This window comes from Mus musculus, chromosome 6, assembly GCF_000001635.26.
Source record: "Mus musculus strain C57BL/6J chromosome 6, GRCm38.p6 C57BL/6J".
NCBI lineage: Eukaryota > Metazoa > Chordata > Mammalia > Rodentia > Muridae > Mus > Mus musculus.
The window spans coordinates 114,141,088-114,166,955 of NC_000072.6; the positions used below are offsets into that span (position 1 = coordinate 114,141,088).

The 25,868-nt window shown below is 48.4% G+C and overlaps 1 protein-coding gene and 1 long non-coding RNA gene across 2 annotated transcripts in view; one reads left to right on the forward strand and one right to left on the reverse strand.

Annotated features, from left to right (window-relative positions):
* Nucleotides 1-25,868, forward strand: part of Slc6a11 (solute carrier family 6 (neurotransmitter transporter, GABA), member 11) — a 118,646-nt gene that overhangs the window by 9,847 nt on the left and 82,931 nt on the right. Inside the window, exon 5 of the mRNA NM_172890.3 lies at nucleotides 20,954-21,086. Coding sequence (NP_766478.1) covers nucleotides 20,954-21,086 — 133 coding nt within the window. The remainder of the gene's footprint in view (nucleotides 1-20,953; nucleotides 21,087-25,868) is intronic.
* Nucleotides 23,269-24,306, reverse strand: Gm52916. The gene is made up of 3 exons (XR_003956497.1): nucleotides 24,198-24,306; nucleotides 23,651-24,122; nucleotides 23,269-23,471 (listed from the first exon to the last, which is right to left on the reverse strand). It is a non-coding gene; the product is annotated as a predicted gene, 52916 (long non-coding RNA).

A 25,868-nucleotide genomic window follows, 5' to 3' on the forward strand; every position in this document is an offset into this window, starting at 1 on the left:
ATACTGACCTTGAACTTGCAGCAATCCCCCTGCCTCTGCCTCTCAAATACTTGTATTATAGACCTTTGCCACTGCAGTCCAGCCAGATTTTATTTATCCCAGGTAATGAGTGTGAAATGGTATTTTACTATTTTAACTGTGCCTTTCCCTGACAGCCGTCAAGGTGAGCATCTTTTTGTGATTTTGATGCGCCTGGAGAAAGACAAAGCCTTCTGTATCTCTTTGGGTTGTGTTTTCTTATCAACAAAGTCTTTATACTTTTCTTTTTCTAATATAATTTTCTTTGCTGTAGGACCTTTTCTGAGTGTGTGACTTTTCCTTCTTAAGGTGTACAGAATTGTCCATCTTACTGATGCTGTGTGTGTGTGTGTGTGTGTGTGTGTATCCCCGTTTCTCCTTTGTGGACTGTACCGTTGGCCTCTTATTTAGGATGGCTTTCCTCCCCCAAAGTTGTATGAACAATTTCTGTATTTTCTCTTAAGAGTATTAAAGTTAAGATTTTCCTAGCACTCAGGAACACCATGTGTATGTGATATAAGGTTGAAATGTAGCTTTTGGTTTTATGTAAAGATTTCTCCAGCAGCTGTTACCCATCTGTCACTCTGTCTCAGCAGATTTGCAGTGTCTTCTCATCTCCACATCTAGGCTTTCCTGAGAGCACAGGTCTGTTTGGCATTCTTTGCCCACCTACTTGATCTTTTTGTCTGTACCCATGTTGCCCCATGCTGCTCTTCTGACACTTGACCTAGTCTTGTTTGTTCATTTCCAAAACGATCCTTCTGTTCCAAATACGTTTTAGAATCAACTTATTTAGCCCAAGCAGCAAGAAATAAATGAAAACAACTTTGTTTCATTTGTGGAGAATTGGGGTGGAGGTCTATCGGCTTGTTAGCTTAATTTGAAGAAAGTCATCTCTCTTGGATTGAACTTTCAGTTTATGAACATGGTTCAGTTGGCTTTTCATTTATTTGGGCTTTTTAGATGCCCTTTAAGTGTGGCCTTGAAGCAGTTAGCATACAAATGAATGGCATCTACCTAGTCAGCCTCAGTCTCAAAAGGAGCCTCTGAAAGGTAGGTATGCACTTTGGTGTTGGGTAGGACAGCAAAGTGTTTTCCAGGGTTGGGGTTCCCTTGAGGAGCTTATTTTGGTCACATGAGGCTAAAAGTATGTATATACACATAATCTCCAACATGAAACAAGATATAATATCTCTATAAGGCAGCATGTGTTTTCCCCCACATACCACTCACTCCTTTTGTAACTTACGTGTGAATCTTGTGTTTTTTTCCATTGTATTTTTATTCAGTTTAAGGGGTTATATGCATGCAACAGTACATTGCAGAGTCAGAGGACAACTTTGGGAATTGGCTTTTTCTACCATGTGGGTCTTGGAGACAGAATTCATGTCTCCAGGTCGATGGCAGCCATGGAGTTGCCTCGCCAGCACAAGTCGCTGTATGTGCAATGTCTTTCTGCCAGGCTTGGAAAGGCTCTCAGTGAGTGTTGATAGGATGCACAGGTGTAGGAGGAAGGCAGACGGGTGGTACTGTAGAAAACCCTACATGAAGCCCTGGCAGGAGCCCATCCTTCACGAGTTGCCCATTCATCAGCATCCGCCACTTCCAGCATCATGTCTTTGCTACACGTCAGAATGCCAGCCTTTTCCAGCCGCCTGCTCACTGCAGATGAACGGGCATGGGAAGCACCACCTCTTCAGTGTCTATGCTATATACGGGGTGCTGACTGCCGTGTACTGGCAACACTTCCTTGGGTGCCTTTTGTTAGACCCTAGCAACGCATCTTCTCAGAAGAGGGCTTGGAGCCCAGAGACCGTGTGCTGCGATGTGAGGGCTCACATCATCCTGTGAAGATCTGAGGAAAGACAAGACACTGGAGGAACACTGATGGCTGTGCCATTTGTTGGGACCACTATGTATCTTTGATCAACCCAGGTTTCTAATCATCTGATAGTCACCTCTCCTCCATTTACCCTGGACACTGTGAATATTTCCGCCAGCCCCATGTTTGAGAATGCTTTGCTAGGACATGGTTCTTCTTTGCTTTGAGCTGATAGTTGATCCTGGGACTCTGAGAAGAACTTTCTAGTTTTCCACCTGACAACCCTTGGATACTGGGTCAGTTTCCCCAGAGCTGTCTCCCCACCATGCTTTCTGGCCTCTTTCTTGTGTGGCCTGTTTGGTTTCTCCACTTGTTCTCAAGTCCCTGTCATCCACACCAGGGCCACCATGTTTGACCAAAGCACAGACTCTGGCTGCCTGCTGCTTCATTCAGTCTACAAATGCCTTCCTCTTGCTGTATGTAAGAAAGGCACTGTATTTGAGGGAGGCAGAGATTACAAATGCCAATCTCTAATAGACAAGTGACACAAACCCACAGATGACCATAACATCCATGACAAGTAGCTGCTTCCCTGCCTGCAACTGGTCTGGCTTCATATTGCTGAGAGCACCCAGCCCAACCCACACCAAACCCATTTGAAAATTTTATTTTCCTTTTCAGAATGTCTCTCAAATGACTCACTCAGCCAACAAGACAAGCCAGACCCTGCATCTGTCCTGGTTCTGACTCTGGCAGGGGCTTGTAGGGTGGGACAGCTTGTCTTTCTAATGTCACATTTCAAGATTGGGCCTTGGTGGTTTCCCTTAGTTACCATTATGCATCAAGCCCATGTGCTTATCTGCATATGTCTACATTTCTAAATCTCGAGCCTGCATCCTCTGGTGAGACTGAGCTGACAGCAGTAGATGGGCCGAGTGTTTGCTTCCCTTTCTCAATCTCCTCATTCTTCCTGCCCCAGAGTTTCATGAGCAACCCAGACTCAGGATGTGTCTACTATTACACTCACTCTGCATGCCCACGTGAAGACCATGTCCTAGGATTTACTGCGTGCTGAGCTGCACTAGACTCCGAGGGGTTTTGCCTCTGTTTTTTTATTTGCCTTGTCTGTCTGGATTATCTTTACTGAAGGTTTCTTTGTTTCTTTTGTATTTTTTTAAAAGCCCCACAGATAGCTTAACTCATTATCTTTGGATAGAAATCAGGGCTCAGAGGAACAAACCTGTTCTTACTGTGAGACTGGGCGTCTCCCTTGCTGCCTCTGCACCTCCTTATTTTATTCTTCCTCCTCCTCTTCTTCCTTCCACCTCTTCCCTTCTTCTCCACCCTCCTCTCTCTTCCTTTATCCCTCCTCTCTTCTCCCTCTCCCCTTTTCCTCCCTCCCCCCTCTTCTTCCTCCTCATTCCTCCTTCTCTTGACTGGTTTCCCTCCCCTCTCCCTGTTTTCTTTTTGTCTCCTTTTTTACTCTTCATTCTCCACCTCTCCACACTCCTTTCCTTCCCCTATTATCTTCCTCCACTCTTCCTTTCCTCCTCCAGTTGCTGGCTTTTACCGTGTCCCATACGTGCCCTGGCCTGCACCAGGGTCACCCTCCTGGCTTGTTGCCCCCACCCTCCGCCTGTGTCTGGTTCTATGTTTTCACTGAGTCCTAATTCAGATGTCAACACCCTCCCAAGGGGCACTGTGGGATGATGCCAACTCCCTCAGCTTTCTCTCTGCATAGCTCTTTTCTGAAACCCTGTGTCTGTGAACTGGCTCATTCCCCCTTCATCTTCAATGTAGTTTAAACTCCATGCTAGCTCAGCCTGTGTTCTTTGTTCACTGTTGCTTGCCAGCACATTTGAGGCGCTTTGAAAACATTGTCAAAAAACCCATGAATGGACTAGTGAGTGAATGGATGCGTGCATGCTGCATAGCCCCTTCTGTGCCAGTTGGAAGTTGGAGGTGGATAATTCCACCTAGCAATACTGGAGGCAGTGGCACCTCCCTACACTGAGCTGTGTGGGCAGGCCTGCTGCATAGGTAGAATATCTGTGAGCAGCTCTTCTGCCTGTGAAATGGGCACTTGTGCTAGTCAGCATTCCTTGCTGTGACAAAACACCCCAGCTAAAGAGCTCCGAGGAGGAGAAGTGTCAGTGTCTGCTCCTGGTTTCACAAGTCTCAGTCTTCGCTTACTTGGTCCTGTCTGAGTCCATGGCAGCAGAGTGCACCATAGTGGAAGCAAGTGATGGAGGAGGTGGCTCACCTTACAGTGGCCGGGAAATGGACAGAGATTGGAAGGGAACTGGGTTCCGTTGTCAGCGTCTCACATACATCTCTGCATTCTACCCTCTTCCTAGGCTTGCCCTCCCAAGGGTCCCATGGCCTCCCCGTGATGCCATCAGTAGATATTAAGCCTTTACAGGGGCATCTAAGATCCAAACCATCAGGCAGGTTCTGCCTATTCTCTGTCTTACTGGCCTGTCTGGGTAGCTGCGAGGAGACTTGAGGGACATGAGGCCCTGCAGGGGCTGTAAGCTGACCCACAGCTTAGCTCCTGTTTTCTGAGTATCCTAGTTAGAGTTACTGTTGCTGGATGAAACGCCATGATCAAAAGTAAGTTGTATTTGGCTTTTACTTCTACATCATAGTCTGTTATTGAAGGATGTCAGGACACGAACTGAAGCAGTGCAGGAGCCAGGAGGAAAGAGCTGATGCAGAGGCTGTGGAGGGGTGCTGGCCACTGGCTTGCTCATTATGGCCTTTTCAGACTGCTTTCTTATAGTACACAGGACTACCAGCTTCAGGCTGGCACCACCCAGAGCGTACTGGACCTTCCCCCATCACTCGCTAATTAAGAAAATGCCCTATAGGCTTGCCTATAGCCTTATCTTATGGAGACATTCTCTCAACTGTGCCTCCTATCTCAGGTGCCCAGCACACTGAGACACACTGTTCCTTCTGCTCACTTCTGCTGAGGCAGAGTAGTGGCTGGGGCTGAGCTGTCATGGCTTGTGCAGTCAGCCTGTGACCTGAAGAAGCCTTTGTATCATACCCCTGCTTCAGGGACAGAAGGACCCCAGGCCATTTCCCTAGGTCAGACCCGAACACTCTGGTACCATATGCTTCCTGACCCTGTTCCACCCCAACCCATCACCCTGCATGTGGCTGCCGTATAGATCTCAGTGGTAGGTGCTGTGGCCCGGCTGGAGTCACTGTCTTTTCCCATGAAGGGTGTGCCCCTGAGCAACTTGGGGGGCCTCTGGAGGTCTGTGTGTGTCCCTCTGAACATAGTTGAATGTGTCACATTACTGTCAAATGTTTGGAGAACACCTAGCACGTGGTACATGCTCAACAAACAATTTTAACCTGTCCAAACTTCTCCTGGATGTGCTTGAAACATGTATCCAGAGACCTGAGAACCAGTAGAGGAATCTGGGAAGTGAGAGGGCCTGGATTTCCTGAAGCACTTAATAAAAACCCGTGGGATGCTTGCACAGAGCCAAGAAAAGGGAGACCGCCTATCCAGCTTGTGGGACTGGCTTCATGGAGGTGCTGGGGCTGACCCAAGCTGGGCTTTAAAGGGTGAATAGAAGTCCACATGGTTGATTGTGGAGCTAGGAGAAGGGACTAACAGACTGGAACACAGATACTGAGGTCACACAGAGAGCTTGTGGACATCTTGTGGACGTGTGGACTCAGTTGCAATGCTCAGTGTGCAAGGAGAGAGGCTGGGGGTGGCTGGGAAGTGCATCTGTTCACTTACAGTAGTTACCCTCTTGCCCGTGGTCAGCTGATCAGACATGTTAAGTGGAAAATTCTAGAAATAAATCAATTGGCATTCCTGTGTTTTAAGTTTCACACTGTTCAAGCAGTAAGATGGATTCTTGTACTTCACTGGGTGAGATGTCATTGTCCTGCAGTGAGGGGGAGAGAGTGTGTGTGGAAACGGGGAAGGGGGAGAGAGGAGAGAGCAACCGCATGGTGTGTTCATGCTGTACGTGCTTCCAGCCTGCCAGGCACTCGGAACATCTTGGTTGTTGGTCAGGTGCTGTGGTATCAAGCTGCTTGTGTTCAGGTGACTTTTATATTATTTAGTAACAGCTCAAGTACACAAGAGTGATAATGGGGTTTCAGACCTGCCAACGAGGAATCAACAAATGCATTCAGGAAAAATTAATTTCTCTCTTTCCTCACCTCCTTCCCTCTCTCCCTCCCCTCTCCCTCTCCTACCAATCCCCTGCCTCTGTGTGTGTGTGTGTGTGTGTGTGTGTGTGTGTGTGTGTGTGTGTGTGTGTGTTGGGAGCAGTTTCTAGCTTAGGATGGTCTCAAATTTCTTATTTCTTAGAATTTGTTGAACTTCACATTGTCTTGGAATTCACAGTCTTCCAGCTTCAGCCTTCCAAAGAGCAAAATATACACTCAGGTAGCCAAGACCTTTGCAATTTCTCCCTATGCTTGCTTTATAAATTAGGCTTTAGTGTGCACTTAGATGTATGAGGAAAGCATAGCATATATAAAGGACTCATATTGTATGGTGCCACTGGGGCTTTTGAAACTTCTGTTCTCTGGTTAGGAGGGAGCTGCCATACATGTCTCCTCTGGATAAGAGGGAGCTACCATTCATGTCTTCTCTGGATAAGAGGGAGCTACCATGCATGTCTTTCAAGAGAGCTTGCTCTATGCCAGGTGTCATGGAGGGCCTGAGGTACATTATGAACAGAACCATTAAGAGAGTACCTCTGTAAGTCAAGGTCCATCCTCTAAGGAAAACGCCAGCAGGCTAATAGATTTGAGAGGGTTGGAGTCAGGGGGCTTCTTTGAGGGGATGGTATTTGAGCAGGGACCCAAGAGGAGTGTAATGATAGTCTTATATGTCAGGGACAGGTTCTGAGGCCAGAGGAGTGGTGCAGGACGTGACCCCACTGTGGAGGACATGTGTGTGTTCTGAGACTCACACACAAGGTGGACCTTTCCTGATAGACATTTGAGACAGACTCCATCTTAGTCATCTTTCTATTGCTATAATAAAGAGCAGAACTAAAAGCAACTTGGGGTGGAAAGGGTGTATTCAGATTACCTGTCCTGATCATAGTCTCTCCCTGAGGAGGTCATGGCAGGTACTCAAGCAGGAAGAGGGTCTGGAACTATGGAGGAGTGTAGCTGGCTTGTTTTCATGGCTTGCTCAGCCTGCCTCTTCCTACAACCCAGGACCATCCACCCACCCATAGTGAGCTGGGCCCTCCTACACCAACCATTAATGAAGAGAACGCTCCCGTAGACTTGCCTACAGCCAGTCTGATGGGTACATTGTTTCAACTGCAGTTTCCTCTTCCCAGATGACTCTAGCTTGTATCAAGTTGACAAAATGCCTCCCCAGCACAGGCCCTAAGTTTGCTGGAGCTCATGGCTTTATGGATGCTTGGAGGTGACCCCGTGGGCTGTCCTGAAAGAGGCCCCGTGGCTCTGAGAATAGGACAGAGGCCCGCCTTGCATCCTTGGTGTGCTGGATGTGTCCTGGGTGCAGGAGGCTGGTTTCTCCCTGGGCAGAGTGAGGCTAGGACATGACTGTCCTCGACTGTTGGGAAAACACAGATGGAAACAACCTTGTAGGGTGGTGGTTCTCTCTGTTCAGCTGTGCTGCTCCCTGACGTAAAGGAGAGACCTGTGCCCCAACCTACGAAGGCTCCCCCGATGCTTTCCCTTGCTATAAGATATCTTCTGACCTCCCATCATATCCTGGGCGGGTCTTTCCCAGTAGAGACTCATGGGAGGCTCCAAAATGCCAAGGACTCAAGGTTTTTTTGTTTATTTGTTGTTTGATAGCAACAAAGAGACAGGCCTTACAGGTATCAGTTTTGGGAGGTATATAAGCTTTGTCTCACTTCTGAAAGCTTTTTCTGGGGTGTGACCACACAAGTTGTGCATAGTCTAAGCATGCCCAAGGAAGCAACATTCGGGATGGTTAGAAAAAGAGAGAACAAAAACACCCGTGAGAGATATTATGCAGCAGCTGTAAAAATGAGCAAAGCAGGAAATGTGTTGGTGCAGAGAGGAGCTGCCAAGGTGGAGGAGGGGTGAAGTGTGGAGAGAGGCATACGCAGGCTAAGGTGCTGGCAGCTGAAATGGTCCCCCCTCCCTTGGCTTCTGGAGTCTCTGTATCATCATAGTAAATGAGGATGGGATCCTAGTCTAAACATGAAATTGCTCACTATGAAGTTATACTTAGTACACCCAACCTAAAGGTTTTGGGGTGCTGGAGTTTCAGTTGCAACTTGTCACATCAGGTGTGCTGTGGAGTATTTGTGTTCAGAAAGTTTCTTATGGGCCTGGAGAGATAGCTCAGTGTGTAAAATACTGAGGACCTCAGCTCTGAGGCACATAAAAGATGGGTGGGCATGCCAGCCTACCTATAATTCTAACACTTGGGAAGCTAAGACAGAAGATCCCTGAGCAAGCAGAGTAGCTATACTCAATTGGTGAGCTCTGGATTTAGCCAGAGACCCTGCCTTTGTCATTAAAATGGAGAATGATCAAGGAAGTCACCTGACATCACCTATGGCCTCCACATACATGCAAGCACACATTCATGAGTACTTGCACACACATGAAAATTACATATACACATGGGCTCATGTATATACACACATACATATGTACATTTGTACCTACACACACACACACACCGACACATACATGGAGTGGGGAGAGTTTAAGATTTTAGAGCATTTCAGATTTCAAGTTTCCAGATTAGAGAGTACTCTACCTGTATTTATGGATGTTTGAAGACACACGTACCCTTAACCCCATAGACATGTCTGGAAGGGTCCATGACATGTCATTTATCCACTGACTACTCAGCAGTAGGACATAGTGACAGGGAAAGTAGATAGAAACAGAGTTTGCTTCTCTGACCTGTGCTCTCTCATAGAATTTGAGTTTTCGAGTTACAACTAGCAGAGCTGTCCTAATAAAAGCAGGACTCATGGTATCCATGAGTTGTCAATCTTGATGATTCTCTTTGCTTGTGTGATAACCCCACTTAGAGCCTAGCCCCATCCTGTTAATTTTCACTTATTAGCTCATTTTTGTTAATAATAACTCATTTAATTCTGTAGTAAGCCCTAAGAGGTGAGCAGAAAACAGATCTCCCTCCATCTTCCCTTTAACCAACACAAGGGTATTACCCCAACTCATGGACCTGAACCCCAAAGCCAGTCCGTCATTCACTCCTACCCCTGAGCACCTGATCTCCACTGCTACGGGCCGTGCATATGCAGAGGACCTTGTCTGTGCCAGGAAGGGTTCTGCTTGTCATTGCCCCCTCATTGAGGCACTGGGGACCCTTGACTTGAACACAGCTAAGAAGAACAGGGAAGGGGTCAAGACACTTGCCAACACAAACCACAATGGTTCTTTGTTGTCCCAGCAGGGTTGTAACCTCTTTATTCTAACTTTTGAATATTTAACTGGTTGTATCACTCGCAAGTGGAGTTTTAGTAACTAAAATATAATGTATTCTATGTTCCTATAGTAGATTGTAAGTCACGTATTGACCCCAGCCCCTAAGAGATCCTTTCACTAACAATTCACTCTCTTCCTGCCCCTGGGGTCCTGTGCTGCTGAAACTGGAAGATTCTTGCCAAAATCTACTGTTCTGTTTTCCTCATACCCAGTGAAACCACCCTGGTGGTCCCGACAAAGCTCCAAGTGGAGCCAGCCCTCCGTTCCACTGCCAGTGGCTTTGGAGGAGTAGAGAAGGCTCAAGGGAGACCTTATTTGCTCTTGTGTACCATATGAAGCTATCTGCTTTAAGCTATCCCCACGATGGTTGTCTCCTGGCCCAGAGCCCCATCTCAGGAAGGACCACTCTGCGTTCTGATATGGTCTGAGCCCCTCACTGAAAGCCCCACTGAGGGCGGGCATTGTTTTCATGGACAGTTGTGAAAAGCTGTTCAATGCCAGGATGTCATGTGGGGAGCCAGAGACTCGGGCTCTGCGAGGCTTAGCATCAAGAATCACTGTGCGTTTGCCTTGGGCTAATTACTTGTGTCTGCTATCTCAGCTTTTGTGGAACAGCAATAGAAATTGGCCTTAGTAAAATTCTTTATAGTTAGGGTCTACTCTTGCTGGACATTTATGACCATTCAGACAAAAATACTCATATCTGAAATTAGCCAGGAAGGTACTGGCAATTTTAACTGACACACTACATTATATAAAGGAAAGGAGCCAGCTGTGCGTATGTCCCCTTTTGCATCCTAATGGCTGCAATGAAGAAAGGCGGGTCACTTTCGAATATTCCCTGCTGTGTACCCTGCCATTACACAGCTACACAGGTTTGTCCCTTCTGCCCACCTGTGCAGACAATGGGTTGCAAGGCCGACTATCTGCCCTGAACGTCACAGGGAATTTGGAAGTCAGAGGTTAAGGGGCTGGTTGAGGTACCTCTCTCAGGGTGAGCCAGAGCTGTGCTCAGCACAGCCTCTCATCCCCACCTGCATCCTCTTCTCACTCTTCTCTCCTGCCCCTGAAACAATGTCAGCCTTCCCCTGTATCTCAGGTACAGCATCCACTGGCCCGTGCCTCCCATAGAATCTCGACAGCAGCCCTCTGCCAACAGCCCTGTGCCCACAGCGCAGCCCTAAAAGATTGTCACTAGATAGGACATGTTCCTGATAGGAAAAGGGAAGGGGAACGAGGCTGAGAAAACTCACAGAAGGCTCCAGCATCTGTACTGAGCAAAGGCATCTGGCCTTTGTGGTTGGTCCTTCACTTTAGGAGGATCGTTTAGAAAGCGGCTCGAACCTTGTTTTAGAAAAAGTACACACACACACACACACACACACACACACCTACCTCTATTCCCCTGTGATCTACCATCTTCCTGCTGAGTAGACAGATGAACAACATCCAGATCTGGCTTCATGACTGTGTTTCTCTTACCACATTCAGCTTCATAGTGTGTGAAAATGGTGAATACTCACAAACTGGGCTTTGATTTGGGGACTGGGGTTCATTCCTCGGTTAAAGACACATGATCGGTCCTGTCAAAGCTACAGATTGTGTCAGCCTGCAGGAACAGGAATAAATGACCGGCACTCAGTTGCAGCTCCAGGATGCACAGTACTGTGTCCAACACTTCTTCACTCTGGGCGTTTCTGGCTGCCAGGGGGTTTATCAGGTGCAGCCCGTTGTCCATGGAACAGTTTCTAAACCTTACTTTGAGCTGTAGTGGGTATTCAGTGAGGGGTGCATAGGATTCAATCTCTGGTCCCTTGGTCCATCTGCTCCTGCAGGCCTCCCCCACCCACACTCACTGTCTGTTTAGACCACAAAGGCATGAAGGAACAGGACAGCGGTGGCCTCTGGCAGACCCTACTCTTCACTGCCATTGCCTGTGTGTCCCTTGACTACTGTCTGGCTGCTACATCTGTGACTCTTCAGCCAGCCTCTATCTATGTAGAGCCCTGCTGCCCTGGATGAGTGGGGCACAGGGCCTGAGTGTCCCTGGGCTTACACTAGTGCAGAGCAACTGTGGGGATGGCTGTGGCTTAGACAGTGTCTCTGAGCTCTCCGAGTCCTACTGAAGAGGTGAGAAGGCAGGATGCTGGTGCTAGGCGAACAACCTGAGGTCCTATGCACGAGGACAGATTGAACTGTGAAGCTTCAGTGAGTTACCAGTAGCGATGCAGCCCTCTGCTTCTCCTGGGCATACTTGTCTCTGGCCTGTGGAACTCTGTCCCCTCCTCCCACAGAGGGGCAGGCTTTGGGTGCTGTGTGTCCATTCTGTCCGAATGTGCACACTCACTGTCCCTGTCTTCTTCCTCCCACTCCTCTGGTCACACCATACAGCTGCAGAGGGTGGGAGAGAAGAGGCATTGAACTGGCGTATGGGAGACAAGAGTTCAAAGCCAGGCTGTGCCACACATCAGTGTTGTGATCGTAGGCATATGAATTAGCTACCATCCTACTGCTGTGATAAAACATTCCTGAGCAAGACAGCTTATAGATGGAAGGGTTCGCTGGCGATTATGGTTCCAGAGGGGCGGAGTCTTCAGCAAGAGGCATGGTGACCAGAGCTAGAAGCTGGGAGCTTCCCTCTTGAACTATAAGCAGGAAGCAGAAAGCATCCTGGGAGTGGAGTGGGTTTCTAAAACATCAAAGCCCACTCCCAGAGATGTAATCTCTTCGAAGAGGCTACATTTCCTAAACTTCCCCAAATAGTGCCACCAACTGGAGACCAAGCATTTAAACACATGAGTCTGAGGCCAACATCCTCATCCACTCGCTCTGAACAATGATTGCAAAACCAAACGGCAAGCCTAATTGTCCGGGTTTCTGTCCATGTCACGCACAATGTGGAATTGCAGTGGTCCCTTCGAATTAACAGTAATAACTAATAGTAACATCCTAAAATACCACCGTGACAAAGACACCAGGTCCCCATTCTTGCACTTTGTGGTTCTTGTTAAGTCAGTTAAGGGAAGCTCCTAAGGTAGGCAGCATATAGACTGTGGAGACTTTGGTCCAAGGGGCTGCTCATGTCTTGGACAGGATGTCACAGCACAGCAAGAGGCTTTGCCATGCCGCTCAGAATGATGTACTATTTAAGACTTAGAAATTGTTTATTTCTGAGATTTCCCATTTAATATTTACAGAGTATGGCAGAGCATCAGTAACTGAAGCTGGGGACGATGTGTACTTGGGAAAGCAGAAACATGCTGACTGAACAGCTGTTTAGTAGATTTACTGAGGTACAGCTTACCTATAAGATGAGGCCATTTTTAGCACACAGCTCAACAGTCCTGCATAAACTTACAGCGGGCAGCATCACAACACAGGTTTAGACCATTCCCGTCTCCCAAATTAACTGCCATGGTCTAACATGTGTTTTCTCCTACCTCCAAGCCACTTCTCTTCGGCTTTGTCTCCGTGGACTTGCCTCATCTAGACAGAGTATATAGATGGAACTGGGTCTTTGGTAATTGGCTTCTTTTGTGTAATGGTTTCAAGGGTCATCCCCCAAAATGAGAGCTTGAGTCAGTGCAGGAGGGGTGTCCCTGGTCTACACTGCTTAGGGCCAGAAGTGTTTCAGACCTTGGATTCTTTCCTAGCCTTTGACATACTTACACCAAGTTTAAGCACAAAATCATTTATGCTTCCTACACAGCTCATACAGAGTGAAGATGACTTTATGTTGTATTCCCAGTGCATCTGGAGTTTACTGTGAGCTGGCCTTTTCTACTTATGATGTCAAATTGCCACACAAAAAGGTTTCTGCTTTGGGAGCAGTTGGGTTTGGGATTGGGAATCCTCACCCTACACTTCATCCTTTTTTAAAAGTAATAGAATCTATGTCATATGGACACTGCACACCCTATTGGTGTCCATAGCTGACAGATGTTTGAGTGGCTTCTCCTTGGGGCTGTGAGGACTAAATGCTGTTGGGAACATTAATGTATGGGTTTGGGGTTGAACCTGTGTTTGCTACTTCTGGGGCAATATGGATTCAGGAGTGGAATTGCTAGGTGGATCATTTTTAACTTAAATTTTGGTTCTTATTATTAGTGTATGTGTGTGTGCATGCACACACATGTACCACATCATGTATGTATAAAGGTCAAAGAACAGCTTTCAGTAGTCAGTTCTCTCCCCACATTACAAGTTCCAGAGACTGAACTTGGGACATAGGCCAAGTGCTTTTCCCTGCTCAGTGGAGTTGTTAGTTTGTGTGTGTGTGTGTGTGTGTGTGTGTGTGTGTGTGTGTGTATGTGTGTGTGTATAACTTTACAAAAGTATCAAGCTATTCCCCAACCTATGCTACATCTTTACAATGTATGAGACTATTGTTTCTGGTGCTGTTAGTTTCTGCCTTTTGCATTGGAACTACCCTAGTGGCTGGGGAGTGGCTGTTACTATGGTTTTGCTCCGTATCTTCCTGAAGGATGTCTGTAAAGACAGTTAGGGAGTGCTAGGTTAGACAGAGCTATTGAGGCGTTTATTTCAGATCTTCTAAGAGGATTCCCAGGGAAGCCTGGAGTGGGCAGTGTTTTCCTGAATGAATTTCCACTGTGGGCTGAGAACTGGGTGCCTTGAAGAAGTCACAGGGGTCAGCAAATTACTAGCCAAATCCTTGTTTCTGTAAATAAAGTTTTATTGGAAGAGAGCCACACTCTCTCATTTGCAGATTGCTCCTGGCTGTGCTCACATTGCAGGGGCAGAGCTGCTGTCTGGGATGGAGATGGATGTCTTACAATGCCTCAAGCATTTGCTCTCCATAGAGTAGCTTGCATTGCTTAAGCCTTAGAGATCCTGGTACACAGTGAGGTGCCTGCACCGTGTGTGGATGACCCTGCTGTGGGGACTATAGCAAGAAGACTTGTGGTGGTCTGTACAGACTGAACTGGAATGTGCAGGCAGGGTGGGTGAAACTTTGTCAGCTTGGGGAAACTGAGAAGGAGGTTCCCTGAAGAGCAAATAAAAGAGTGGAGATGAGCGGGAGACTGATGAGAGACCTGTTTAGCTATCATGAATCTTTTACAGAGACAAGAAGCTAGAGGTGGCCCCAGATATTTCCCACCAAGTTCCTTCTCTGATTGAGCACCTTCCTTGGATTCTGGGGGTTCAAACTCACACCTACAAGACATACTTCTGATCTGGCTGCCCCCAAGACAAGGCATTTATATGAAGGGAGGTCCTCATTCTCTATTCTAGCATGATTGGGGGTTCTGAGCTGGAGACACTCTAGGAGCCCCCCAGGTACGGGAAGAGTTGAAGAGCTGAGTTCATTCCCAGAAAACTGTAAGTAGAATCTGGGCAGAAGATCCCCGGAGGTGGCCTTGGCTCCTCTGGAGGGGCCAGGAAAGCACACTTGTTTTGGTGATGGGCCTTTTTTTGTTGTTGTTGGAGTTGGTTGCTTTGGGAGACCAGCACGGCTATTTATAGCTTAGCCCCTCTGTGCCAGCTTAGGGCCGTCTCCATGTTCCTGCCAACCCACATGGCAGGTTAAAGAAAGGTGATCTGTTTGCAGGCTCCGTGCTCGACATGAAGATGAGGCGTCCCGGGGGAGGGTGGGAGCTAGCCTTTGCAAGACCTCTCCTAGGTTCTGATGGAGGACGGGACAGAGGAAGTGTGCCGGGGGGCTTGGGGGACAGTGCTGGTCTCCAACTCTGCCGCCTCTGATCAGATCCACCTCATTCTGAGCGGTTGTTGCCTCTGCCCAGAGTAGGGTCTGCTCAAGGGATAGCTTCCCTAGAGGGAAGGCTGGGAGGACACATTGAAGATTTTGGATATGTCCCTTGGGCCCTCAGAGACAGAGGTTTGAAGCCCAAGACTTCCCCTTGGTAGGTCTCTACCAGGCATCTGGTGTCAGCCAAAGAATTTAACTCCAATCCCACAATCTCACCTTGGACAATTGCTTCACCAGCCTGGGCCTCAGTTTCACCATTCATGAGTGAACAGCCAGTACTCCATGTCTGGGTTCTGAATCTCAAGTTTCAACCAAGCACGGACTGAAGATACTCAGGGAAAAAAAATTATTTTGCTTATGTTCTGGATTTTCTCCTGGCCATTAGTCCCCAAACAGATTAGCCGTTTGACAAGCACTTGGGGTGGGGTTATAAGATGGTTTAGTCCACACAGCAGGTTCTGTGCAAATATTTCACCATGTTATATAGAAGGGCCTGACATCAGCGGGGTCAAGAATCAATGCCCCATGGACATAGAGGATGCTGGAAATAACTCCCTAACGATAGTTTGCTATGAAGATGAAATAGAGTGAGCTGGATAACCCTTCCCTTAGCGCCTGTCACAGCCCCCTCCACTGTCAGCTTCTTCTGTTTGTTCCCTCTCAGTCTCCTAATAGGGAGGCACATTGTGTGCTCTAGGCTTGCTTTCTACCGGCACTCCTTTCTCTGTGGAGAGGTCCTTCCCATCCCTCCCCTCATGTCCTTGTCCTCTTAAGTCTGGAACTCTGCCCTCCTTCTTGGATTTTCCCTTGACAGCTCTTATCCACTGTGTCCCTTTAACCCATTCACTCCTCTGATGCAAGAATTTTGCTCCCTGAAAAAGTTACCTGGCTAAGCTCTCCCCTCCCTTCAGCTCCCCACAGGTCTCCCTGCACAGGGAGGTGAGACCTTGGTGGTGGGCAGATCAGTCACTTGTCGTCGTCCCCCCATATCCCCTCTTGTTTGTCTTGGGGGTAGGGGAGGTGCCCTTCTCCCATGCTTCCCTGCCTCTCTGCCCTACCTTTTCCTCCTTCAGGGGTTTTCCCCTCTCTGTGCCCTGGACTAGTTGGCAGACATTTTCCCTTTTCCAGCTCTCTCTGAAAGCCCCTGAACCAGGGTTTAGTTATGACTCTTCACCCTGCCTCTGTTTCCCAAGCTTTGGATCCAGAGACCCAGTGGGCTCCACGCTTTTAAGTCACCAAGTGTTGCACCTTGAGCCACCTGAGCTGCTTAGCTTTTAGTCAACGTGACACAATCTGGAGTTATCTGAGAAAAGGGAACCTCATTTGAGAAAATGACCCCATCAACTGGCCTCTAGGCAATTTCTGTGGGCTATCTTCTTGATGAACAGTTAGTGTGGGAGGGCCCAGCTCATTGTGAGTGATGCCATCCAAGGCGGGTGGTCCTGGGTGGTATAATAAAGCCTTGAGGAGCAAGCTAAGAAGCAGCACTCCTCCATGGCCTCTGCTTCAGTTCCTGCCTCGAGGTTCCTGCCCTGACTTCCCTCTACAGTTGACTGTAAGCTTAAAATAAAATAAACCCTTTCCTCTCCAAGTTGCTTTTGATCATAGTGTTTTATCACAGAACAAGAAAGCAAACTAGAACGCCATCTTGTCTTAAATCATGGTGCCCACCCACTGCTTTCCCTTTTGCCTTGCTAACCTCCCTGCTCTTTCTCTGGACCTGGCCGCCTCTGAGGGTCCATGGCCCTCTTCTTTCAGGCAATCACCTTCTGCCTCTGCCACTTTCAAACTCATCCCTCCCTCCCCACTGGCACTTCCTACCTTGATCATAATCTTCTCCATTTACTGACCTAACTAAAGCAAAATCTTCTGCATGGGGTACCCCACAATGCCCCGACTTTACAATCCAGCTGGGTCTCCAGAGGTACTCATCGGTCCTGAGGTATCACCTCTCTTCAGACTCTTCCACCACCCTTGTGGGATGCAGTCCCACACTCCGCAAGGCTCACACTCCACCTCGCCGGCAACTCTGCTTCAGTACTGGGCACACATGCCCCACGGGACCATTGGCAGCCTCCAGCTTTTGCTCTGGGTTCACTTCCTGCCCCCAAAGGCCACTCTCCCTGCCTTTTCTTTTTTTCTAACTTTCTTCCTACCTTTCAGTACCCACAATGACCTCCATATTCTGATACTGGTGTTAACACTAGCGATGGTGTCCCACTGTACCTTGAGGCTTTGCTGTTTTCTTCTCTCCATGATGGACAGTTTCTTTATCTCCATTTTCCACTGGGCCCGGAGTTCTTATGAAACCTCTAACTTGCGACAGCAGCCACCATCCTGATGGTGCTCAGTAAGCACTTGAATATAGCAATCCATGAAGTAGTGATAAGCACTTGGTATTCCTTTTACTCGCGGTGCAGGGTGTGTGAGACAGCTCTGGTCTGTAATGAGTAAAGCTGGGGAGGAGGGAGGATGCAGTAGTGACTTTGGGGTTCTGGGAGATCCAGTGACTAGCGTGGAGGCTTCCAGATTTCCACCTATGCTCCATCACTTGCTGATGTGACTCTACCAAGTTCCTGAACTCAGCTGTACCTCAGTTTCCCTATCCTTGTCCCTGCCTCAAGGCTCCTGGAATGGGTTAGATGCTCTTGTGCCTGGGCAGCCTGTGGAGAGAAGTACCATTAATTTCTTTTTACAGATGAGACCCAACGAGGTGATGTTCCCCAGCCATGGTGGAACAGATGGCGGGAAACAGAGCTGGCCTTGAGCCTAACTGTTTGATATGTGTCAAGGGTTGGAGACACCTGGCCCTATCCCTCCAGGCTGATTTCAGCCTCCTGGTGGAAGTCTCCAGAAATATGCTAAAAGGCGCTCTCTGAATCTACTCCAATACCAGTACAGAGTGCTCAGCTAGCGTGACTTGCATACATTCATCTTCCTCAAGAAGCTCTGGCTAGTCCTGAGTGCTGAGTGTGTCCGCTCTGGGCACAGTGTCCAGAGGTCCGGTCCTGGGTCCTTGCCGGCCAGCATGTTGGCAGAGAGCTCTTCCTCATTCAGCTGCCTCTTGTGTTCCAGTGCTTTATGGGGGAGTGTCATTAAGAAAGCTTTTTCCCAGGAAGAGCTATGCCTTCCCTGAGTCTCTGCTGTGGAGTGCCCCAGCCCCCATGCTCTCAAAAGCTGCCCTTGTGGGTTTCAAAACAGCCCTATACCCCAGTGAGCTGAGAACCCCATCCACCAAGCCCAGCTTCTCTCTAGAACCTTCTGAGTGACAGTCAGCATTGGTTCAATGTAAGGAAAATAGTTTGAAGATGTTTTCAAATAGAGTCTGACGGAACAAAAGAGCAGTTCATCCGCTTCGGCTTTTTGTGTGCTGCTTCCCAATTGGGAAATGAGATGGTTCAGTGAGGGGGCGCCAGGGCTGGGCTATTCAGGCCTCTGAGGCTCACAGCTTCCAGAGAGTGGAGCCAGCTCACTCCTCGCAGGCCTGCTCCTTCCTTCTTCTCTCTGTCTCTGTGTATTTTAGACTTCAGATCCACAGGTTAACAGAAAAGTCCACCAATCTCACGCACACGCACACACAAACACATAAGCTAGGGGACCTGTATGTTTTGTCATGAGTGGTCCCAAACCTAGAATAGATGGATACAGACCATGCCATGTCATGTCCATGCACAGTGACCCGAGATCTCGTCTAGATCATTCCTCCTTGCCCACCAGTGGGCTATCCTTTGGGACATTTGGAGTAGCAATTACAAGACAACAGATGTATATCTGTTACTGGGTTCTTAAAATGTGGACAGGAGAGGCAGTGGGTACCCTAAAAGTCTCTGTACAATTTAGGGAGTGGTGACATTTCTCAGGCAAAATTTTATCCCTGTAGTAACACTTCAAAAGATCCCTTATCATGAGCAAGAAAAGAATGTTGTTGCTTTCCACCTTTGAGATCTGGGGGGGGGGGGGGGGAGATGCTTGTTACTACGGCAAAACTCAACCTGTCCTGACTGCTACAGAGGGCCCAAATTAAGCTTCCTGTAAGAAATTATAGGTAAGACATAGTTTGAAGGGTGAGTGGAACTGACCCAGGAGAGAAAGGTAGAGATTTCATCCCCCAATTCCTGTCAAGAAAAAGGCAAAGTTAAAAATGTCTCAAGTGAGTGGCAATTCTAAGTCTCTTCTGGTAAGTTTCCCGCTTCTGTTGAGTCCAAGTGTTTCATTTGGTAAGAAATCCATGGCCCAGTGCTCCTAGGGATCTTCTTGGCAAAGATGCTTCTCGGTTTCCACACTAGACTTCCTTTAAGGTCTTTAAAGACTCATCATGTCTTTGTGAGGTGTGAGTGCCTCCAATGAATTGAAGCTGAGGACTGCTAAAGCTCTCCAAGCGAGAACTATGGTCATTGTTGGGCCTGGCCAGCTGACTCCTTTCTCTTCACTTAACGTGCACCTCTCTTCTGTCTAGCTTAGCCTAGTTGAATATAACTGACCTGCTATTCTCAGAACCTAAGGTAACGAGTGCCTAGCACATAGTAGGCCCCAGGAGATGAGTACTGAGTATAGTTGCTCCTGTTTCTTCTAACCGTAAGTTGGTTTCTAGTAACTCAGAGGCTGCCCACAGTCTGATTTTGTTTGGGGGCCTGCCTGATTTCTCCAGCAGGGGCTGGGGCTACAGGGAGCCTGCTGACCAGTGCTAATTGGTGTCATTGAGTAATTAATGCAGAATCAGACCCGAGCTGATTCCCAGGGAGACAGACACTGAGGGTGGCTTTCATGCTTGGTGGGATGGGAGTTCCTTTCTCCGGGGACATTCTCAGAGCACTGAAGGCGACTGGCACCGTCTGGTGGGGGTGGCTTGGCAACCAGAATGGGGTTCGTGGAGCAAGTGTGGAGGGGGTTTGTGCTAGTGCCACGGTTGGACACAATATGGAGCGTGGCAAGTTTGACTTTAAAGAAACACAACCCCAGGGTGGGCTCTGGGAGCCAGGCATGTGTCAGCTCTGAAGAATTGATGCGCTCTTGGAGAAGGCCCTGGCAGAGGCATTTCTAGCATACCTGGTATCCTCAATGCTCTATAGCCTGGGTCCTCTTAGCATGGGCACCTCTTTCCATTAGCATGGGTTCTCCTCCTCCTTGGCATAGATCCTTCCTCTGTCTTCTCCTCCCACCATTCCGTCTGCCCTCTGTGCCCTGCGCCTCTGTCCCTGAAATGCACAGCACTCTGCCTCTAGAGGTTTTACTTAACCTAGAACAATCTCTATGCTTCCCTTCATGGTGTAGATCTTGCATCCCTTCTCCCAGGAAGCTTCCAGGGGCTCCCTCTAGCAGCAAGGATGGGCTGAGTTATGTTGCAGTGACAAGCACTCCAGAAATCTGAGTGAGGCAATCCACTATCTTCTAGTATTGCTTGTACTGTGTCTTGGGCAGTGCCTTAGGAACGGGGCTTCTAGAAACTGCACCATGACACTCTTCTATGATCACAGCAAAGGGAGGGAAAAGGGAACCATGGAGAGCTGGAGAGCCATGACAGCTGGCTCTAGAAGCTACTCTGTGATTTGGCACATGTTCCATGGTCCTGTAGTTACCCCTGAGTTGAACAGGATTGCAATGTGTAGCCTTCTCCTAAAGACACAGACTATTTGCATAGCAGTGTAGTTTCCCAAATACATCAGATCTGGCAGGATGGTTCCAAAGCCGATTGTGCCACATGGTTTTTACTTTCAAGAGTGTGGTTCCACAAAAACACAGGCTGGGTCTTGTGCTTCTCAGAGGCCCTCTGCTCAGCCCAGGGTCTCACAGTTGGTGAATGACAGAGGCTGGAGGGTGGGGACATTAGAGAGCAGCCTATCCTTGCCCCTCTACTGTCCTGGCTCCTTCTGGTAGAAGCACAATGGCCATCTTCAGTCCAGTGACTCTCCACCCTCTCTCCACAGACGCCGGGTCTTGGCTATATCCGATGGCATTGAGCACATTGGGAACCTCCGTTGGGAACTGGCATTATGTCTCCTGGCGGCCTGGACCATCTGCTACTTCTGCATATGGAAGGGTACTAAGTCGACTGGAAAGGTAAGGGGTTAACCATTGAGAAGCTAGCCCATAAGCAAAGGATGGGTTCTGCAGAAGGTAACAAGTCACCTATATACCAGTCACCAAGACGCTCATGTTGGAAGCACCAGCTCTAAGTTGAGAGATGGGGAGAGCAATGGACGAGAAGCCCCCCTGGGAGGTCCTCCACATAGCTGCCATTCCCTTCAGGGCTATTCTGCTCTGCTTTAAGCTTTGGTTTTCTCCTCTTCGAAATAAAGCCTTATACCACCTTTCTGAGTGAGTTGAGAGTCACAAAGGTAAGCTAGGATAAGATGTACTGAAAACTGAAATATGCTAAGCAACTACGACTATGACAGTTATTATGCTACCGAGCCTAACTCCTGGTACATACCAGGGCAGACCATGCTGGCCTTCCCACTAACCACCCTAGATGTGCCTATACCTCACACTCCCGCAGTGTGGAGTGGGGAGCCATGTCTTCTGTCTTACAGCGCTATTGTGCCAGCTGTACCAGGTGACCTTCAGGGTCACAGTGGAAGAGGAAAAGGAGATAGTGTCCAACTCTGAGCTGCCTGGCAGCTCTTAGCTGTGTGTGTCTCCTCCACTCACAGGCTATTGATCAGAACCTGGGCCATAGCCTCTTCTAATCACAAGGGAGTTTGGAAGTACACGGGGGTGGGGGTGGGGTTGGTTAGGGAGCACAGCATTGTCTTTGCTGCTGCCAGATTGATAGAGGAATAGAAATGTGACCTTTGTGGGCATGTCCAGCCTGCTTGTGTGTGGCTTGGGGAAAGAGAGGAATTAAAGGAAAAGTTAATTCATTGGCAATGTTTAGAAATCGGGTGTTCTGGTTCCACGGTCCCCTGCTGCTCTTACTCCTGACGCCATTAGTCTTCTGTCTGCGACTCATTTTCTTGTGAAATAGGAAATCAAATTCCTATACCTGGGCCTCTCTGACTCCATCACTCTTAATGAATGTGGGTGACACAGGTCATTGTCTGTCACTTATGTTATAAGTTCTTGTCTGAGGAGAGGGCTAGAAATGAGGCTTCCAAGGACAGAGGGATGGGCAACTCTGGGCCTTGTGAAAGCTGCTCCCCAGAGATCCCTCAAGGCTGGGGGTGGGCATGGGGAAAAGAAATTGCCAGGGCATGAGAGGCAAGGGGGTCCAAAGGAAGGAAGCTGGGAAAACATGGGTAAAGCACGATGTACAGAGAGGCTGTCACAGAAGTGTTGGGAACCCCAGCAAGCAGAACAAGGACATTTGTGTCCCTCCATCCATGTCATCTGCTGACCTTTGCCTTCTGTGGGTTATGATGCCATAAAGCAATAGCCTCCCTCTGTTTCTACAAATAAGGAATGATGCTTATATTACTGCTATACTTCAAACTGTTGCCTGGCTCTCCCCTGTGGCCCTCCTTGCTGTCTCCTCTAGCTGAAGAAGAGGATAACTGGATTGCTAAGAGTCAGGCTCAGGGGTTGCAGAGCTAGCTAAGCAGCTAAGAGTGCTTGGAGTTCTTCTAGGGAACCTGAATTCTTCTCAGAACCCACGTTGAGTGTGGCTCCCAGGCTCATGTAACTTCAGCTCTAGGGGATCTGATACCTCTGGCTTCCACAGGCACCTTGCTTATGTATGTGTACCTACACATACACACACACACACACACACACACACACGCACACGCACGCACGCACACACACACACACACACACACACACACACACACACACACACACAATTTTAAAATTCATCTTAAGAACAACCAAAGTATCTGAAATCAGTACTCAATCCTCAAGTCTGTTGTTCAGCAGGTATGTTCTAGGATGCCAGGATTAACTTCTCTGAGGTTGTTTCCCTCGTATAGAATGAGATACAGAGCTGGCTGCATGGTGAGAGCCCAGGGTGTGAGTTTGCATGTTACGGCTGAATGAACAGTGCTGGGGAGCTCACAGCAGTACCGAATGGAGGTTTTCAATAATCCTTTATAAGGATGAACTATTATCTAAGGAGTGGATTCTGAGCTGGGAGTGTGGTTCACACCTATACCCTCAGGGTGCAGGAGGCTGGGCTGGAGGACTGAGGTCAAAGTCTGCCTGGGTTGTATAACAAGACCCTATTTAGAGAAAACAAAAGCAGAACAGGAAGAAACGGGATAAAGAAAAATATATTAAAAATATTTTCTGAGTCTTGCTGTAGACTAGTATAATTCCATGGGTTTTATATTTTTATTACATCTTTATGTATCTGATATATGTGTTGGAGGACCAGGGCATCCAGGGATAGCTTACTGGAGTTGACTCTCTCCTTCAACCATGAAGTTCCCAGGGATCAAACTCACGTTGCCAGTCTTGACAGCAGGTGATTTTCCTTGCTGAGCCATCTTAGCAGCCCTCAGTAGGTTTCTAAAAATGGGGAAAGCTCACTCTTCTCAGTAAGACGGTGGAAATGCCTCAGGAACCCAGAGGGGAAGGGCAATGTTGAGATAGTACAGCCCCGAGTACTGCCTCTTGAACGCTGTGCCTACATCAGTACCTACAACCCAGTCATAGGAGTCTTGTGACTGCCTCTGCCTCTGCCTCACCTCAGAACTCTGCACTCCACCTCTCTTTAATTCTTGTTTTACTCTTCTTCTGTGGGTTGAAATGGTGTTGCATGTCCTGTCACTGCTCGTGGAGGTGGATGCAGGAAGTTTGACTGTGCGCACCCCACACCACTGGGCGGGTGTCGGGCTGTGAGAAGCTACAGGACCCCGCTCCGGGGGTGGGGAGGCACAGTCTGAGATCTCCACGGTGCCACAGGCAGGCCTGTGGGTCCCCTGCCTCATGGAGGCCAGGGACAGCAGGTTCTCACTCTGCCAGATGTGGCTGGATGAGCTGAAAATAGTGGTGGGGTGGGGGAAGGAGAGAGCTCCGGCTGGGTCCCACAGGGAGGAGAGTCCTTGTCTTGTGGCTTGGTGTGGAAACTGGCTGAGAATGCAGACAGGCCTCTTGCGTGAGATTAGACACACAGCTCTTTAGAGGAAGGCCTGCTCCACTGCTCCAGCACGGCGGATCCTGATGAGAAGAGACAGTCCATGGTTTTAAGGCATTTACTGTCATGGCAGAGAGTTGTGACTAGTGAAACCTTACCCCACTTTCTCAGGGCGGGCCTTTTGTAAGGAAGAGTGTCTGTTCTGGAAGGGGAGCTAAGAAGGTAGTAGAGGCAGAGAAAGGCAGAGGGAGGGAGAGAGTAGAGAAGTAGAGGCTGGCCATGGCCCCATGGAGAGAGAGGAGAAGGGAATGTGGAGAGACAGGGAAGAAGAGGGCAAGAGAGAAAGAGGCAAGAGTAAGAGAGGAAGGAGGGGCAAGCAGCCCCTTTTATAGTAGGCCAGGCCTACCTGGCTGTTGCCAGGTAACTGAGGGGGTGAAGTCCAAACAGAATACCGGGGGCTTTTCAACAGACATTTTCCTACATGACTGTTGGCTACAGAATTATGGAGAGCTGAGGCCTCGTTTCAGGAGCCTGGTATCTGGGGGGTGTGGCAAACACCTTCTGTGCCTTGCAGGAACACTTGCTGGGTCTCCAGGGTTTAAATCTAGCTCAAGCAGGAAACAATCTGCCTTTCACGGTTCCACATTCTTCCTCCTGCCTCCACCGTCTGAGTGTTGGGATTACAGATGTATGTCACCACACCCATTGGCATGCACTTGACTAACATGTAGACGATTGTAGCATCACAAAGGGCACGCATTCCTTTGTCCCCTTTGTCATATTGTTGGTAGAAGCAACAACCACAGCTACAATCATAACCAGAGTTCATGGTGAAACACTGCTGGTGGACATTCCACCCAGGCCTTGGGGGCTCTTAGCCCTGTTTGCAGAGGCAGCAGATTGAGCATCTAAGCAACAGATGGGGCTGAAATCTAAGTGCTGGTGACTGTACAGCCCATGTTCTGCATAAGGGCAGAATCGAGTCACCTGCAGTATCCTGAGGACAGCAATGGATTTCTTATGACCTAATTAGGAAGAAGTTAAGGAGAGTGCAGGGGAGGAGGTATTCAGGGGATGCTGCATATGTCTGAACAAGTGCTTTTCAAGGCAGTAGTGATGCTGGATATGGTGAGCTGATGGACCATACTCTTGCAGGCTAGCTTCCATAAGATGTTCCCTGAGTCACCAATGCCACAGTGACATGAAGGATGAGAGCTATTTTGTCAAACCCCTTAAGTTGTTAAGCTCATACCACCCTGACTTTATGTATGAAGAAATTGAGGCATGGAGACAGAAAGTGGACTTGTCCAGTGTTACAGAGAAAGTATATCAGGCCAGCTCGTGGGCTTTTTTATGAATGGTGGGGTTCCAAGGTTACACCAACAGTAGATGGAGGTACACTTGGTTTGGGGGCATGGTGTGTGGCATGGGTTAGCTTCTTGGTCTTTTTTCCCCCACTGCATCGTGGAGATGAATCTGGAATCCAGAAGTCTTTTGGATTCTGTTCAAAACATCTGAAAACAGCATGTTGGTTTATCTGAGATGTCCTATGTGGGCAGTGGTTACCTCTGATCCCAGAATGCAGACCAGAGCTATTTGCATGGCATTCCTCAAGGAAGGAGGCAGCTACCTTCCCTGGACTGTCCAGGTCTGGATGGGCTAGCATCTCCTCTTCATCTCCTTCCTGAAGATCCAGCATGCTTCCCAGAATTGGAGCTCGGTGCCTGACATGTTCTAGCTGACACATTCATTAATATGAGAAAAGCCCCTGGTGTCCTCTATCTCCAAGGTGAAAAGTGCTCCTGATTTCAGCACAATTTACTCAGTTT